The sequence below is a fragment of the Saccostrea cucullata genome, unplaced genomic scaffold (assembly GCF_032062105.1).
Source record: "Saccostrea cucullata isolate Sc308-1 unplaced genomic scaffold, CSIRO_AGI_Scuc_v1 ctg5662, whole genome shotgun sequence".
Classification (NCBI taxonomy): domain Eukaryota; kingdom Metazoa; phylum Mollusca; class Bivalvia; order Ostreida; family Ostreidae; genus Saccostrea; species Saccostrea cuccullata.
The window spans coordinates 31,964-52,073 of NW_026938721.1; the positions used below are offsets into that span (position 1 = coordinate 31,964).

General features: G+C 31.8%; 1 protein-coding gene across 1 annotated transcript; it reads right to left on the minus strand.

Moving 5' to 3' along the window:
• On the minus strand, positions 1-1,790 carry LOC134251084 (uncharacterized). Its single transcript, XM_062733450.1, has 5 exons — positions 1,563-1,790; positions 1,336-1,481; positions 815-938; positions 664-710; positions 1-569 (listed from the first exon to the last, which is right to left on the minus strand). The coding sequence occupies exons 2-5, from the start codon at positions 1,442-1,444 to the stop codon at positions 1-3; spliced, it is 849 nt and encodes a 282-aa protein (XP_062589434.1). The 5' UTR covers positions 1,445-1,481; positions 1,563-1,790.
• Between the last annotated feature and the right edge of the window lie 18,320 nt (positions 1,791-20,110).

Genomic DNA, 20,110 nt, shown 5'->3' on the forward strand with positions numbered 1-20,110 from the left:
TTATTTCATTGCATTATCTTCCCGTTCTACTTGACGGTTATACTTAACAGAGCTATAAGGCCGGAAAAACCTTGATCGGTTCACTCCAGATCTAGTCATCGGAGCATTTTCTTTATATGTTTGGTCCATGTATTCACCCTCTTTACGATAACTTTCCTTTTTAGAATTAATGTTTTTCATTGACATTGAATTATTTGACTTCATCAAAGCGTAATAATTCATATTCATACAAGTCTTTGCGGGTAATGTACATGTAAACATATTTTTCAGTTGCAAACGGTTGTAGGTATCACTTTCCCTAAAGTGTCCCTTATAATAAGTCTGATCACGGCCACTACCATGTTCTCCATTATATGCATGATCCAGAGGACTAGAGTAGCTAGCCGATTCTTGCCATTCTTCACCATATTGCCTAGTGGAGCTTTTGCACATGTGCGTCATCGTGGACCTGCCCTCTTCAAGCGGTTTATATTTTTCAGATTGAGAGACATCTGTATTTTCAATCATTTTTGATTCTCTTACATGGCTATATATATCACCTCCGCCTTCTTGATCTAAACATGTATTTGCTGAAATACCACAGGAGAAAGAAAAAAGTTTAAAAAGAATAACTCTTTCGTTAATAGAAATGTTAAACGATTCCTAAAAGTGAAGACCCCATACCTGTATTACCCAGATTTGCATTTGATTCACGTTGTTCTTTTCTGTTACTGAAAAGGTAAAAAAAAATATTATAAGAAAATAAGAAGAATATCAAAGCTAATCAAATAGACAAAGCTACCTTTTCAAATGATAATAACTTTTAAAAACTTACAGTTTCCTTCGGAGGTAGTAGACTGCCCCCAAAACGATAAAGATAAGAAGACCGCATGGAATGAGTATTATTATTTGTAAATAATTGCTTGTAAAAGGTTTCATACCATTGTCCTGAGCTGTACCTGAATAAATATAAAAATGTTGAAAAATAAAATTTGATTGAAATTGCTTGAAGTCAATTTTCTCTACTACACCATTTAAACCCTTATAATTTTAAATGTACATGTATATAAAAACTGATTTTTTTAAAACTCAATTTGCCTGGATAATTAGTAAAATCCTTTGAAAGATCATCAGAAGATATGTAAAACGTTGTAATAAGGTGTTTTGGCGTATCTAAAGAATCGCAATAACGTTATTTCCTGTATCATGTAAGCCTCGAATTGACATTCAGGATACCTGTATGATGTAAACTATTTCATTTCCAGTCCAAATTTTAGACTACAGTGATTAATATACAGCCAGCAAGTACTACATGCTAAAATGAATCAATGGTATCATGCATAAAATGGCACTTACCAGAGTATGAACTATTAGGAACAATGCACCCTCTTTCTCTGCCACATGTCTGACTTTGACTAAAATTACAACGCTCACGACATCCATGTCCTAGTACCCGAACATACATGGATTGGAGCAATTTGTTCCAAAGGAACCAATGCAAGCTATAAAATAACAACACATTTTATAAACGCTTTTGAATATGAACTACGCGTTATGAAATTAGTAAAAGGATATAAATATACCTATGCACTCCACTAAAATATTCTTATAATCTTGACAACAGGATGGATTTCCATTTCTGTAAAATTAAACAACTTTTGTAACTAAGACATTAATTTATTTCTTTTTTTAAAAAGTCTTATTTAAAACCATAATTTGAATAATTTTTATCGTTGATTATCTCATGAATTTGCTTATATGAATGTAGCCGTACGAAGAATAAATTAGAAAAGTTATGCATGTTATTTTCTTTATCAAGTTAAATATATCATTATTTTCCTTCAAAAACTTCCTGAAACTTTTCAGTTTATTTTCAATACGAATGTACAGAATAGCCGAATCAGTATTTACTTTTTCAATATTTTAGTAAAATAAAATACTTACGAATCAGGACAAATTGAAGAGTCTTCGGAAAAAAAAACATATGAATTATTAGTGGTACAAACTATCACAACTAACAAGAAGAAGAACTGATATTCCATTTTGCTTTGTTAATTGTAAGACACAAAATGTATCTTACACTCAACAAAAACACACAATTTATACTTGAAATTATTTCCTTGACAACAGATGCTTATTTTTGGTTTGTTCCCGTTTTGCACACATTTGAATTACAGGTAATTAAAAAATGTGTGAAAAACGGGAATTTGACCAGGTGAGATAATTACTTAATTGCTATAGTCTATACCATACTTAGCTTAGTAAGTATGTGAAAGGTGAACTTATAGTGAAAAAAATAAGAGAATAAATACAAAGTTAATGTATTTGATTATCTGATGATCTTATTATAACATCTTCTTGGCTTGGGCATTATTTTCAAATTACTTCTTATTCACTATTTTCTTTATTATATGTTATATCTTTCATTCATTCGGAATTTTATCAAGACTGAAAAGTACGTATTCTTTCTGTAAGAAATTGGACTTAATAATAAATAATATTAAACAAATACTCATAATTTATTCAATAAAATCAAATATTTTCCCATAAATATCATATATAGAATTTTAATAAAATGCTTATAAAATTGTATTAAACCTCTTAAGAATACATTAAGCTAAATCAGGTATTCACAGGTAAATCCAGGTAAATTCAAACCAGAAATCAGACTATAATTGCTATCAAAACACACTTCACACCTATTGTTCTCTACTAATTACCAAATGTGTGCAAAACGGGAACACACCGTATATTTAACTTTAAGATTTAAAAATACATTTAATGCATGAATCTTAAATGACCATCTAGCTGCAAAATGATCACTATAAAAAAAAACAAATCTCTTTCGTCAAAGGTCAACATGTCCAAATTTTTTTTACAATAGCCCCAAAACTATGTAAGGTATAAATATAAAACTTTTACTGTTTATAAATTTGTTATTGATTAATAGATAGAAAGTATCATTTGATAAAAAAAAAATACTTGGAATAGTAGTAATTGAGAAAAAATCCTCTTAAAAATGCATATATCTTTAAAAAAAATACACCTAATTAATTCCGTGCCTTTAGTGAAAACCATCATTGCAGAAACAAAATATGTTTATCAATGAAGGGCAAGTTGGACTTGGATAGCCTCTGGAAAGTTGTTTTCCATGTTTATTTTGTCCAAATGTTAAGACTTGAAAGTGAAAGTACACTGCAAATGGCGGATTCTATAGGGGTCTTGTCTTTATACATGTCATGTTTTCAAAAACAGCCTTTCAGAGACCATTCACGCCCAACCTGCCCTTGAATGATAAACATATATTATTTCTACAATGTTAGTTTTCACAAAAAGGACAGAATTAAGCAGGTGCATTTCTCTTTAAATATGCACATTTTCTGATACAATTTTTCTCAAAAAATATCTTTTTAAAAATATTTGTTAACAAGTGATACTTTCTATCTATTAATCAGTGATATATTTAAAAACTGTAATCGTTTTGATTTTATACCACACATAGTTTTGGAGCAATTGTAAAAATAATTTTGTAGACATGTTGACCTTTGACGAAACCTTAATGTTCATGGTATATAAAGCGTTTCCTGCAATTGCAAACTACTATCAAACTTCTTATTAGACATTTCAGTATTTATGCGAGTTCGGACTCGTACTTTGCCTGCTGATAACAAAAAGGGGTCGTATGAAAGGTTGAAAAAGCCTTAGACGTATCGTTTGTCAAATTATAATTTATAGTGTAAACGTTATAAACACTTTAAATATTAGAGAGGTGTAAAATATATTTACTTTTGGGTGTTAATAAGATAGTCTATTCAACATGAAACTTGTCTTTTGACACGCATCCCCTAAGGATCCTTATATCCATGTATGAGTACGAGCTCGAAATTGCAAACTCTGGAAATGTCTATTAGTTGCACTTGGTTTAAGATTATTGTCTCATAGAAAATAATCAATTCCAATGGTACATGTTGAATACAAGCTAAATCTTCATTGTTCAACTCTTTTGTCGATTCTTAACTTTTAATTGAAGTTTTAAGTTGCTTCTTTATTCCACATAACAAGAACAGACATAGTCAATAACTAAACATCTGATGAGAAATTTAAATGGTGACAAATCGTTTTATCTGTAAAAAGTCATAAAACATTGAAAACAAAAATGAAGTGCATCCCAACGAACAATAGATTTCCTCAATTTTGTACATTGTGTGTTGTAATTTTTCTAAATTTAATTTGATATTATTTAAATTAATGATTCATTAAATATTGAACGTGCAAGTATAAAGTACAAAACCAATACGGCTATGATACATTTTCTTAAAATATAAATAGTTATATACTTAAAATGTCAATTTCTTTTATCAAAGCAATGACTTCCTTAATTGAGACCTGAACTTTAATTGGGACAATCAAAGTTCACAAGACTAAAACATTTGACGTGAATCATTTTCCACGGCCATTGAGAGAAGAAGGATATGGTGATAACGAACAGTATTCAATGTCAAAGTCCATAAAACATTAAAAAAATAGGAGGAGAGCAAACACGGACTACCGAAACATCAGAGGTGGGATCAGGTGCTATGGAGGAGTGAGCATCCCCTGCTGACCGGAAACGGAAAAATCCGTCGTCAATTCAGCGTATAAATAATGGCTTAACAATTAGTATGAAAAACGTCAGTCAGTATTTGACTCGATGATTAACTGTATTTGCTGACAAGGTCATTGTATCGACCATAGAACTTACGAAATGATGACTTTAAAAGAGACTTGATATTTTTTTTTCATCAACTTGTTTTTCATTATTTATCCTAGTTTTAGAAATTGTTTATACGTAGAGCATGCTCTTTCGTATCGAATCAACTGAGATATATAGACTTCATATGCAGGTAATGAAGGTATATTGCTGCATAAGTAAGGGAAGCTGACAATAGAAAAGTTAAAGTCTTCAGGTTTATCATAGAGCTAGTTTAAAAGTTGTTAGTTGTTAGATTACCATTAGCGTCTTTTTTCAAGGAAAATATCCAAGTATGAAACAGATGTGTCAGACTCTGTGGTATATCTTTTATCTCAAGCTCACCAGGAAATATCGTATCGACAAAGGAATGGAAATTACCACTGTTAATTGACAATACGTCGTCGATATATCTAAATATTGAGTTGAAGGCCACAGCAAGCGTTTTCTTCTTTTCACGCATAAGATTTTGCACAAATTCTGCTTCATATGAATACAAAAATAGGTCTGCTAATAACAGAGCGCAATTGGTACCCATGGGAATTCCAATTGATTGTTCAGAGTACTTGTGTGTGCAATCAGAGAGTCTTTTAACAAAATGATTTTTCAAATGACCAGTATGTAAGAAGAAAAAAAATGAGGTTAACTGTGCTTATACCTTTTTGAGATTTTAATTTCAAGAATTATTTGATGTCCTTGTCAGCAAATACATTCTATCAAATGATGACTTTATTGGTTCATACTAATTACTTATTATTTCCCGATCTAGACACATGGTTAACGGCGGGTGTGACAGCTCGGCACGGTACGTCTCAGAAGTTCATTCCAGTTCTAAAGTACATTACTCACACTGGTAAGCTTGAACAATTTTGTTTTTTCTTATCTGTTAATGGTTTTGTCCTGGATTTGGTCGCAAAATGACAGTAAATACCAGAAGCTTTAAAATACTAGAACATAAAAACTTGAAATTATAAAGAAACCTAAAACATTATCGAATATGGAATACACATCAAACATTTTTTACAAAAGATTTAAAAAAGTTGTTCAATTTATTACATACTCTTTTCCATTTATATTTAGGACAAAGGTTCTTATATTTTTGAATGTTTAAATTCTAGATATAGACTTGATTGATCATCATCTATTCTTGATCAACATTGCGATGGTATTTCACAGAGCTGTACGGCCGGAAGATCCTTGACCGCTTCATCCCAGATCTTGCAATGGTGGGAATTTCTTTTTTTTTGACTGGTTAGCATACTCACAGTCTTTAAAATGTTCCCTTTCAGCATAAATGTTTTCATGTGATACAGGTAGTAGATAATTTTCGACTTAGAAGGCAAAGTACATGTACACATCTTGTTAAGATGTAATCGAGAATTGTTACCGCTGCATCCTTCATAATGTATCCCAGGTCTAGAGAGTTAGAAGTTGATTCATGGACATTTTCCCGGTGCTGTTTTGTTTTGATACACTCATGGACGTTTTTGTCATCTTTTACCTCTTTAGCATACTGAAATTTTCTGGTTGATCATTCTCGTATTTTCAATCATCCGTGATTCATGTACATCATTATAAATGCATTTGCCTTGTTTCTGCTGCACCGGACATACATTCCCTGAAAAAAAGAGAAAAAAAGTCTTTCTCTGCTTCAAGCTGAATTAAAGGGAAACCAATATACCTGAAGGTGAAAATTCCCTAACATCAGTATTGGTATTTGATCCAATGCCCGACCTATAAATTAGATAAAAAATACCAATATAGAATAAAGTGTAAATGACGTTAATGACTTCATTTAAGTCTTAATGATAAACTTTAAATATACTCACAGTTTACTTTGAAGGAAGCATACTATACCCAAAACGATGAAGGCAAGAGCAAGATCTGCACAAATAATTATTATCATGGATTGTAAACTATAGCTGCTTCCGTCGGATCTCTTATATGATAGTTGTCCCAGAAAAAACGAACTTTTAGAATATTTCAAATACTATTCAACCAAAACTTATAATTTTCTGCACGCTGTTGAAAAATGATTATTTTGTTATTTTGACAAACTATTACAGGCGTGTGATGTTAAATGCTAAAAAAAAAACATCTTTTAAAGTTTTTTTAAATATCGGTAGGCGGTCGATGCAGGACTTCTTTTTGGACATATATGACGTTGGCAGTAATGTTGAGCACCAAAGTATCAGGCATCACTATGTTGAGCAGGATATGACTCCTGTACATAGTTAAAAGGGATGTTAATGATGAAAAATCACAAACATAAGTATGGAAAACAGTTTTTTTTTTCCTAGTTGAAGGGGCTTTTGAGATTGACATGACTGGTTTTCTTCTTGCCACCTTTTAATTGAGAGAGTGAAACTTGAAATCAAGTTGTAGCAAGTTCTGAGTGCGTTTATATTAAGCTTTGAGTGCATTTATATTTAGCTTATTTCTCTATTGTTTAATTTTCTTCATTTACCGTTTTGCGATTTGTTCGAATTATTTTGTAAATGTGAATTTTTTTGTTTGTTTGAGGGAGTGAGAGGATGCCATGTTTGTGCGTTGTTGAGGATGGGTTTGTGTGTGCAAGGAACTGTATAAGGAAGGGTGCGTGTAAGTGGATCCGCTCAAGACTTTGAAATGCAATACACTCACTAGAAAAGTAACCTCCATTGCTCTGAAAAATTATTCTTATACGAAACACAGGATTCCTTTCGACCGTTTGGAAATGAAACGACTTTGCCCCGTTTTAAATTAGCCCACTTACAGTTCTATTGAAGAAATTATACCATGTTTTTGAATGCGCTCATTTTAAATTCATCTAGATTTGATAAAGGCGAGAGGGGGCAAAAATAAACAAGGGCGTGAATTTACCAGCATAAAGTATTTAAAAATTTATATTTATGAATGGAGGAAAAACTTACTTTTAACAATAATAAACCTTTTGTTAAACCAAACAACCTCTTCTTTTCTCACATATCTGATTTTTACTGCAGTCACACCGCTCGCGACACCCATGGCCGTAGTACCCGTACGTGCAGGAATTTGAACAATTCTTTCCAAAGGAACCAATACAAGCTGTATAAAAGTATTTAAGTATAAGAACAAATTTAGTAAGCTTTCATGAATGCTCATTGTCATGATCGGGAAATAAAGGAAAAATCCGTCGTTAATTCAGTGTATAAATTATGGACTAACAATAAGAATAAAAGACGAAAGTCAGAATTTGATCATGACTTAATGATAATTTGTATTCGCTGTACGCAGCAAGAAAGTAAGTGTTTAAAAAAAATACCTGTGCACTTTTCTGAAATATTCTTGTAGTCATTACAACAGGTTTGTATTCCATGTCTGTAATTTTTAAAAAGTGTTATTTTGTTGTTTAGAAAATAAATAAAATATTTCATTTAAGTCGATTTTTAAATTGTTATTTCATTAAGAAACAAAAGCACATGGCGAATGCCAATTTAACTGCTCGATAAAATGATAAAAAATAGATGATTCCTTCCACTGAATGAAATTATTAACATTTTTCGTAGAAAGTTCTTATTCTTTATGTTATTACATTTAGATTTTTTTGTTGAAAACTTGAAAAACATAAAAAAAAACTTTTTCATGCTAAATATCTCGACAGAAAATATACTCACGCATCCTTACAAATGTATAGGTCTAAAGTAGATGCAATGGTAATTCACCCATTCTCAATATAAGGGCACAAATGCCTCTCTGATTTTTAAAAAAATGAAGTTCAAGCTAACAATTTTTCTATCAATTACCTTTGAAAGAAAGTATCTGAAGATTTTGTTTCCAGATTTTTTTCATCAAATTATAATACATGGAATAATGACAAGACGATAAAGTAGAGGGTGATTTTATTCAGAAATGTAGCTTGAAATGTACGTTACTCTTTCTTCAATGTCCAAAAAAATATGTCAAAAAAAATGTAGTCATTAAAATCACAATTGGAATATCTCATCTTAACACCAGCACATCCTACCAACTCTGTCAGCAACATATTTTCGCGGCATACGAACGTGCGTTTGATTTTTCCTTTCAAAAAACAAAGGTTACTTTTTGATCCAGATGTATAAAAACATTTTTTAGATATATGTTTTACATTCTTCTCTCTGTTTTGTTAAGAGCGATCTGTTTGGAATCTTGTCATTTTTAATAGATACTGGAACCTAACATGTACATGTAGTAAAATTCTATTTTGTAGTTACTGTCTTTTTTAACATATATCCATGCCGATTTAGAAAACAATATAAATGTAACGTACATTTCAAGATATAATTCTGTTTAATAAAAAGCTTAAAATTCATCTAAAATTCATTTAAAAATTCATCGTTTTGTTTCAGTTTATTCCAAAAAAGATTCTCTATTTAATCACATTTTGTTATATGTCACAATCACCACTATAAAGACACGATTGCCTCAGAATATGAGTAGGTAACGTACATTTCAAGCTTGTAATAATATGTAAATTAGTAATAAGAAAATATTGAAAAAAAAGCAATTATTGACATAAAAATCATATCAATGAAGCGTTTTAAGGCAGTAATATAAGAAATCATAATGTAACAAACGAGGTTATTGTCATCAACTACATGACTGTCACGTCACTTCGGTAACGTTCATTTCACATATTATTGGTGAGTCCCCTCCACCTCAGTTCATTACCATTCTTTTTTGCTGTTTCGCTGAAATTGACACCGGTCGTAGCCTAGTTACTTCTAACTGTGTGCAAGGGTACAGACATAAAAAATATAAGAGTCAGATGTATTTTGCTATGATCTAACAAATGTTCGTGTTTGGTCATTGAAACTTAACATAAATCTATTCCGAATATATCCATCGACAGTCTTGTTAACAATTTCATTTAGTATGTTGCAACATCATTTTTCAAAACACAAACATACATTGTACGTGCTTTTCAGCAGATCTGGAAAAATATAACCCAAAATGCAATGATTCAAACAAAACTGAGTATTCAGTATTTGAAATGTACGTGACCGTCTTGTGTTCTGGGTTTATTTGTTTTGTTTCTTTTTCTTTTCTTTTCTTCTTCTTTTTTTTTTACCAATTATAAGCCATGCATACCTTGTTTTAAATTATCAACAACAATTCAATTAATATTGACGAAAAGTCGCATATGAAAAGTAAACAAACTGCAAAAAGGTTGCCAAAGATGAATTTAAGACACTTAGAAATAAATTTTCTAGCATGTGGTAACAGTTTAAAACATTTACGAGGATTGGGGTGCATTTAGATGGATTTATGTGGCCAGTTGTCAAATGGATTGTAACGATAATTTTGTTTCGCTCGTGTAAACGCAATTCATTGACTAAATTTAAAAAAATGTAAGTTAGAAATACATAAAATGTACGTTACCATACGTAACGTACATTTCAAATATAAAAATCAATTCTCTTCCACAAGCATACGTTAGACACGCAATATATTGATACTATTTGAACCTGCATATCATAAGAAATGCATCATACAGGTTTCGTATTCAGAAATATATACCAGGTATCAAAATTATATTACATAATAATTGACCTTAATATATTTTTTTCCTCAGCAGAGACGTTTCTTTTCATTAAATTTTGGATTTAGCCGACCTCCAACCTTTGAAACTTTCCTTCGTGTACACATTTGAGTGTGTGAAAGTATTAGAATACATGAAAATTCGTGCGAGATTCACTTAATTCGAATTTCATGGTAACGTACATTTCAGTCACGTACATTTCAAACGATCACTTTTCATGTAAAAAATAATTTTTAATTGTGTTAAGCAAAACGTCTTTGCCAGTTTATAGGATACAAGGGGTTGCTTATTCAGAGTCGTCTCATATTTTCTACTTAATATGTATTCTTAATGGAAGAATAAAGGTAACGTACATTTCTTTCTTATCTCTACGATTGAAAATGTCTTTCATTCCGTAAACATATTTATAAAAGTTGCTCAAGTTGTTCAATTTCATGTTACATTATCTAAGTAGGAGTAATTGATCCTTTGAAATTTCAAATTTAGCCCGTCAATAAATAAAGGAGAACAAAACTATCAGGTGTATAATCTTTGTGTTTGCTTGTAATGTGGTTGAAATAGAATTAAGCGGCAGGGACATTGCACAATAAAAATTGTTTATTATCACAAAGAAAATGTATTTATTGTTATGAAAAGAAATATATATATGATACAAGGTTTAACTTATCAGAAAATTTTTACTTGAGAATCAAAACTCTATATTACACAAAGGGGATTCAGAATAATATTTGCCTCGGCGACAGTAACGTACATTTCAAATAGGCTACTATATTTGAATTTGGAACTCCTTAAATACCCTTTCAGATCGATAATTATATGAATTCTGATTCATTGTTATATGACTATTTATAATGTTGATTTAAAAATTACATCAGTGGTATTTCTTTTAAATGAAAATGAGGCGACATTATTTGAGCCCTTATATTGAGAATGGGTGAATTGAGCCTAATAAATATGTCACAAACAATAAATATATGTGATCCATTCAGCTTTTGTGATTTTTTTCGCAAGCTAGGTAAACTAGACACTAAAAGGATACACCGCAAAAATACATCAAATCAATCATAAAAATATTTCCTGGTGTTCAGACATTTGATTTGATCTTTAATTACTGGGGGATTCCCAAGGGTTTACAGATAATGAGGCACAAAGTGGGGAATTACAATCTAATACATGTATATAATACATGAAAAATAACTTAAAATTATTTTACTAGCATAAAATATCATATTTAAACATTAAACGACCAAGTAAGTACAAAAAAGTGTTATATATCTCCTCTTTTCTTCTTCAACCGTTCGCGGTAGCTCAGTCAGTAGAGCGCTCGCTCCATGATCGGGAGGTCGTGAGTTCGTATCTCGGCCGCGACTGACCTAGTCGTTAAAATGGGTAGCAACTGTTCCTTCGCCATGCGCTCGGCACTTTTAAGTGAAAGTTGCGGGTCATTCGGACGAGACCTTAAAAACCGAGGCCCCGTGTCAGCGGCAGGCGTTGGCACGATAAAGATCCCTCACTGCTCAATGGCCCTGAGTGCCGAGTACAGGTCAAAATTTGAAGCCCTTCAACGGCATACGGTGACGTCTCCATATGAGTGAAAAATTCTCGAGCTGGACGTTAAACAATATACAATCAATCAATCAATCAATCTTTTCTTCTTCAAAAAATAATTCGTAGAATTTAAATGGTATACAGTAAACTTAAAGGAAAACAAGTATTTAACAAGGTATCAGGCCATTAATATGAAAAAAAATCCTTCATACATGTACACCAGAATGTTATAAAAATATAAGTAACATAAGAATGGATTTTCACAAAAATTAGGGGTATATGTGATATATTAAGTACATTTCATCAAGATGTGCACTTTTATTTAACTTTTTACATATAATTATATTTGAAATAGATTAAAATTACTATTTTACAACATTTTTTAAGGTGAATCGATCATTTAGAGTTGTAAAAATTGCTTTTGTGCTATGTGTAACAAACAATATGGGGTTAAGGTGGTTGACAGAAAATTGGTGATGTTTCTTATTTCACCCTAACTTTTTTTTTTAATGAATGGAAGTTTGATATATTCTTATTCAGAATTGCATGTTCTTGTTGAATTGAGCAAATTTTATGTTTGATTACTTGCAAGATAAGCTTTGATATTTAAAGAGGATAAAGATACCTTAGGTTTGAATGTCTATTATAGCTATTTATAGGCATATTTATTGCCTATAATATATAATGTGTATATTTGGAGGGAATAAGTGGTCTTGTATTTTTTTTCATTAATATGTGAATATTAAGTATTTCTATTAGTTTTTATGGGATATGGACTAAAATGCGAAACTAAGATCAAAAATCACTCTTCCGGTATTTCATCCACAGCGTGGTTGGTTCATAGGATGCATTGTATCTTGACAACGAGGTGGTTGAGCAATTATCTCTGTTCAGTGGTATATACAGGTGTTGATCTGCATTTTGTATGGTAGCTTAGTGCTTTAGCACTGGGCTAAATAAAAAAGAACATTAAACTTTTTTAAATGTGGGGATTCGCTATACTTCTATAGTTAACGTCTGCAAGTTGTGTAAGTTTTAGCAACATGATTAACTGTTTAAAAATATCTGGTTGATAGCGTCATACATTGTTATAATTAAAGATTAATATTCTTGCACACAGTCTAATTGAGCACAGAATTTAATCAAAAAGAAGAGCAAGAAGAAGCGTGTCTGCATTCCCTTTGAATTGAATGGCAAGTAGACCTAACGATATTTTCAAATAAGAAAGAGATTAAATTTTATTGTATTCTATGTGGTAATGTAAAACGACTGCACTTTTAAAAACATGTTCAATTTTTCTCTTTTTCTTGAATAATTATGATTTTATGTATTAACTTCACAATTAAAAAAATTGTGATTAAGAGGTCATTATTTAGCGATCAATAATATAAAGACTGAGTCATAATATCCCATGTGCAATGATTCTTAGGTCATTATTGCTGCAAACAGTACTTGTTGGGGGCCATTATTGGGTTTAAAAGCCTTTTTACAAGCCAATCAAATTCGAGTTTTATCAAAAGAGGTATAATAAATTACTTTATGTGTAACATGTATATTTCAAAGTCCAAAGTTTTAGCAGGCATTTTAAACCTGTGATGGGAATATAAAACGGTTATTAACATCCAACTTTCATCATAACACTTAAGACTTTGTCAGGGAAAATGGGTCACAGAATCATGGTGTACGCTGTTAACGTCATGTTCTATGTCAGCTTCATTTCCCTAATATCGTCTGATGACTTAAACATTTGCAAGAATAAGTAAGTAGTTTACAACTTGTATAGAAATATATCAGTTGCACAGCTATTAAGTTTACTAGTAGAATAGATTTAAGTATGTATATTTTAGAATTTTATAAAGTACTGTATTTTGTGTATTTGAATATTTAAGTAACTCAAATATCAATATAAAATTATAAATAAACACGTTAATAAACATTGAGATGGAACCGTATTGTTGAAATTGAATGTTTATACTAGTACATGTATTTCGTTTATCTCCAGAATATGTATAACATTAATGTAAAGTATATTGGATTATCATGTCTTCTTCTGCAATCTCCTTGAGTTCATAATTATGATATTGTAATTTTGCTTCATAGAATTACAGGTCAAATTGAATGCTGTACCGATTACAAGAATATTTCAGGAATTTGTCAAGGTATAAATATCAGCATCAACCATCCTACCCTAAAGATAATACATACTTTTTCGACAAAAACTAGTAAATCACAGAGCAATGTATTTTGTATGGTGTCAGAAAATCCTATGGAAAAAATTATAAATAAGGTTTTAGACCAGTAACTAGACTCTTAACAATATATTTACATTTTTGAAGTACAAGGGGGAATCATTGCGCGCATCTTAGTAAAAAGAAGCGTATTTACCGTTTTAAAGCAACCTTTTTCGCTTAATTAATAAAATTAAACAAAATTAAGAAATTACAGGTTTAAAAAAAGTAATTATAATTTTATATTACTGATTTTTAAAAAGATTTTTCAATTTATACGAGGGTTGTCCCGTAAAATCGTAGACAAGTTGTCTAGATTAAAAACTAATCAACACAGCGTTACGAAATTTTTACTATAATATAGTATATATTTTTTCAATATTTGTAGCAAATTTGAAATAGATATGTGCTCAAATAAAAAAAATATGACATTTAATGTCCTAGATGGTATTGCCTTACGGCGCACGGATAATAACGTCTTAGTATTTGTTCGCACGTCACCAACTTTCTACACCTTCTCAAAATAATCTCCCCCGTTGTCAATGCATTTCTGGTGCCTGCACATCCATTTATTAAAAACATCTTCAAACCACTGACAATTTAAGGTCTTGTTGTATGTTCTTATTTCATACTTAATTTCATCGCGACTCTCAAAACGACGACCTCTTAAGTAGTCTTTTAACTTTGGGAAGTATGCAAAATCCAATGGGGCCAGATCCGGTGAGTACGGAGGATGCTCCATTCTTTGAAAACTTAACATGTCCAACTCAAATTCTGTGCGTTCCGACCGATGACTTGGGGCATTATCTTGGTGAAATACAATGTTTTCAAGATTCTCTGCAAGATGTGGGCGCTTCTTGCGTATAGCATGCAACAAATCCCGGCGAACTACCTGAAAATTGAAGAAAAAAAATCGTTAAAGCATTTTGAAAGAACAAATAATAAATTTGATTTTTGACTTATCAGTGCCAAAATACTTATATATACATAACGGAATGAAGAAGTTATGATTTATTATAATATATACTAGTATACAATCGTTTTATTTTAATTATTATGATTAAATAGGCCCTTATGAAATTTTAAATTTTAATTTTTTTTTACATGTACCAAAAATAGACATACCTTGCAGTAGTAATTTGTATTCACCGTACAGCCATTTTTCACCATATGAACCAAAATAACCCCTGATATATCCATAAAGACCATGCACATCACTTTTCCCATAGACTTGACAACTTTCGCTTTCTTCGGAGGGGGTCTATCCTGATTCTTCCAAACCATGGACATCCGCTTACTTTCAGGTTCATAATAATGGACCCACGTCTCATCTGTTGTGATTATTCTGCTCAGAAAAGTCGGATCGGCCCTACAACGGTTCAGGAATTGGACTGATGTTCGAACACGAGTTGCCATCTGATCCTCAGTAAGCAAGCGAGGGACCCATCTTGCACATACGTAGGACATACTAAAGTTCTGTGTTAATATTCTATGGACGGTGCTCTTACCACATCCAACTAAACTTGCAATCTCCCGAACTGTTCTTCGACGGTCTGTGTTGACGGTATTTTTTACAGCAGCCAGTAGTTGTTTGTCTGTATGCGTCGGTCTCCCACGGGACTCAGTACCTGAAATTCCACTCGAAAATCGCCCATGCCACTTGTAAACTAAAGCTCTTGAGACATTCATATATTTTTCAGTCGTCTTAAATTGTTTTAAAGTCTGTACAGGCGTCATTCCTAAATCTACACAAAATTGGATAGCATTCCGGTTCGCCGTAGCGTCATTCCGGTGCGCCGTAGCGTCATCAAACGGCGACATTTTCCTCCTTTTCTGTGCAGTACTATTGCATTTCAAATGTTCGGTAAACTGTTTAAAATGACGCAATCAACATGAAATTTTTAAAATGACGTCATAATAGATCAGAAATTTAAATAAGATAATTTTTGTCACAGTTTGATTCGAATAATAATTTTTAATTTGAAATATTGCGTTTATCATTCTCGGGGGAAATTATCCGTTTTTGGTGGTGCGCCGTAGGACCATACCTTGCGCATATTAAGGCATAATAAAATCCTTATTCTTGTTTATTTTGTACCAAAAAAAGTAAATTATACTCAAGTATGATAAATAAACATTTGCTGAAAATTTCAGCCCAGTGCGTCCATTATTTTCCGAGAAAAACGCTTTGTCTACGATTTTACGGGACAACCCTCGTAGATAGATTGACGTCGTAACAGTGTTTTTTTGACGTTATGATAAACTAAAGCTCTTCAAGAAAGGAGTAATAAAAATATTATTAAAGAATAAAGTAATACACATACGCTATTGAAATTTAAAACATAGAAATTTGAGAATATTTCCATTATTTTCATTATGTTTTCATACAAATCTTTTGTGCCCGTCATATTTTGTGGTACTCTATAAAAACAGGAAAATTCGTTGAGATGCCCCCTCTGGTAACAAGACGGTAGACTTTTTTTTTTACTATATCTAACATATAATGTGCAATATAGTATTATTCATCAAATATTATAGTTTGAACAAAAAGTCTATTGTAGTATTTGTATAATTTGCTTTAAGGTGATAAAAGTTCTTATATAATCCTCTAGTAGATGTACCTGTATTTTGAGACGGTCCCGTACAAATACCTGGACGATAGATTTCCCCCAAACTTGGCATGTACACTGAAGATAATATAATTTATATATGGTAAAAAAATGAAGAGTTTCGCTATTGTAGTTTTCACACAATAAAACCCCAGTTGCCCACCTTAAATTTGATTAAGAAAAAGCTCTGTGATTCAACGAGAATGCATGAAGAGAGGTGTCTCTTTAAAAATGTATTTAAGTGATGGTATATGAGGTGTCTCTTAATCTAGCATAGATTAAGGATTTTTTCAAGTTCAGTTATAGTAATTTTAAAAAATGAAATATGATTCCAAATTTAAACAGTACATGATGTTTTTTTTTACTTTTTCATATATCATCTTCAGCTTGTATTGGTTTTTACGGAAAACATTGCAATATGCCATGTCCGTTCGGATTCTATGGACACGGTTGCAAAGAAGAGTGTAATTGTAGTAACGAGCAGATATGTCAAAGGAAAAAGGGATGTTTAGCTGTTACAAGTGAGCATTTTATATATAAAGTGTTCTGTTATAACGTAAAGGTAAGAAAACTGTGTATGATAGAAATGTGACGTTTTCGGATGTCTCGTCCCAGCTTAAACGCTAAAAATCTCATTAGGGCGATTTTGTCGAAAACAAAATGTTGAGCGATTCAAACAATGAAATAGAATCATAAGAACAATGTTATAGTTAGTTTCTGATCGTTTTGTGAGTACCTTTCGCATGCAAGACATCGAGAAAATAAGAAGGAGCAAAAGTCTTTTTGACACAGAATCATAATTAGTCATCGTTATACTCCGTATACATTCATCAACTAACGTTGACAATTAATGTCTTTCTTCCCGGCCTTATTTAATTACAAGGACAGGTTTTTCACATAATCCTGCCAAAAGTGATAATTTAGAAACGACGATAATTGCTCATGTACTCTTAATATCTTATTATCTTATTTTTTTGTGGTAAGGGGTGGGGGTGGGTATTAACAGTGGTGCTATTTACAACGAAACATATAGAGATACAAATAAGATTATAAGTACACTGACACTTGAATCCAGACTTTTGCGACCTTAAAGTTCTGTTAGATACAACCGAAATACAACACCGGAGAGAAACATAATCCACTGATTCCTATTAATCTCATTTGCATGCTATTTGCTACCGTAAAATCTTAAAATAATCATATTGTACAAATGCCATTAGTTTTATAAAGATAATTTAGACTTATAATAATAAATTATTTCTACTAAATGGACATTAAAATTGATCAAACAATTGTGGATCGGGCTGGTGCTGGAAAATTTCCTCCAAGGCTGATTGTTTGTATGGTATATTTCGTACCATTCAAAATTTTTTACTATTCAGACGTCACCATATACCGGTAAAGAGCCAAAGAGAAATGTATATGACAAGAATAAATTTTGGTCCTTGAAAATCAACATTCTAAAATGAAATTAATATATATGTATACATAATTGATTTTTATTTTGTAGAAAAGAATATGTACATCGGAATATTTTCAATACATTTTTTACATTTTTATGCACTCATAGGCTATAAATGACGTCAGAAATGATACAATTTTTGCAATTCAACCAATATGAGAGAAAATTAGGCATTTATCGTTGTTTTTTTTTTCTAATGGGACACATCGAGCGCTGCTTGGAACATGCACAATTTTCCTGTCAGTATATAGTGTTGTATAGATACATTTTATCATAAAGTCAAATACTGACTGACGTTCAGACTAATTGTTGGTCTATCATTTACACGCTGAATTGACGATGGATTATCGTTATTTCCCGATCATGACGAGGAGCACACGTGGGTATGACCGGTCAGCAGCGGATGCGCACTCCTCTATGGAACCTGATCCCACCTCTGATGTTTTGGAGGTCCTTGTTTGCTCTGCTCCTATTTTGTATTGATTAATAGACTTTTGATCTTTGATACTGTTAGGTATATCCATATTTTTTAGGGATGTCAACGAGTACCCGGTTAACCGGGTACTCGATCGAACGTCCGATTATCGAATACTAAAAACGGTACTCGCTTACTCGGATGTATATTTCTAAATATTTATAAGCTTATTTATTAATGCATTAAAACATCAGTTTTGAAACGTTAAATGTTCATTGCACTTGTACATACGGTAATTAGGGTTTCCTGTGCCTCTAAATGACCGTTATCGCATGTGGCAGTGTTTATATACAGTAATTACCGTGACCAAGCACCTGCTACCTGGGATTCTCACCTTCGGCTATCTTCTACACTTATGTTTAGTTTGCTCTAATTATTTGTTTTCATTGAACATCGTTTAAGGTCCATTATGTTTAAATAAATTAATTTTGTCCTCCAGAAGCCGTAAATTCTTTAAGAAAGAGACAGACGATATTGCACGTGCGATTGTTGATATAGATGCGTTTGGTTACGTGCCAATTAATGCAAATTGTTGAATGCAAAGGCTTCCAAAATCTTATGTCCATCGTTGCACCAAACCACAATATACCATCTTGTAATTTTCTGAAATCTAGGATCAAAAAGTGTAGGAAGATCGTAAATCCGCTCTGTCATCAAGTTGATACTGTACATGTAGCTCTGATAACTTATCACGGAGTCAAACGCATCAAAGATTTACATTACAATTAGGGAACAGATTTATTTTTTTTAACAAAATTACTGTGAACCATTTATTATTTTATTTCTCGTATTTATTTGTTAAATAAATTGAACTAAATAAAAATGTTAGATTAAACTTTAAACACAAAGTGGTCATAATTGTTACAACACATTTACAGGTAAACCTCCCATCAGACCATGTGGTAGAGTTTACAATTTTTTTACAGTTATCAATTAACTTGTTCTAATTTATTTAGATTTTTACCGAGTACCCGAGTACTCGATCGGAAAAACGTCCGAGTAACCGAGTATTAAAAATTGACCGATTTGACATCCCTAATATTTTTCATACACTTTTGGTAAAGTTTGGTTTTGTTCAAGGCTGTACTGAATATTGTTTGGAAAGAAAACTGCTTGAAATTCATACAATATTCTAATATGACGGGAAATATGAACTTTATGATGTCATATTTTTAAAATAATAGCACCATAATCAAACTGAATAGTACTCATAAAGGTCAATTGTATAGTCAAGCAAATTAAAGCATACGGAGGGTGTCACCAGTAAGAAGAAGTTGCTCACTCCTCCGAGGCACCTGATCCCATGCACCTCTTTTGTTCTAGACGTCGGTGATTGCTCTTCCTTTCTTAGATTTTTATTGTTTAAATAAACTTTTTATGTAAATTTTTTTGTTATCTCTTTATTTTATTCTCCTTAGAAAGAAAAACTGGAATAAAAGTCGGAGAATGAATTACAGAATTCCTTAGTGAGGTTAATGCAGACTGACGTTTACATGCAAATTGTTACAGCCATTTTTTACACACTGAATTGTAAAAAAGAT

Excerpts from the sequence above, each read along its gene's own strand:
- LOC134251084 (XM_062733450.1), bottom strand. The coding sequence starts at position 1,444 with ATGTATGTTCGGGTACTAGGACATGGATGTCGTGAGCGTTGTAATTTT. Across the intron at positions 711-814 it reads TACTACCTCCGAAGGAAACT|TAACAGAAAAGAACAACGTG; the intron begins GTAAGTTTTTAA and ends TTACCTTTTCAG. Across the intron at positions 570-663 it reads TGCAAATCTGGGTAATACAG|CAAATACATGTTTAGATCAA; the intron begins GTATGGGGTCTT and ends GTGGTATTTCAG.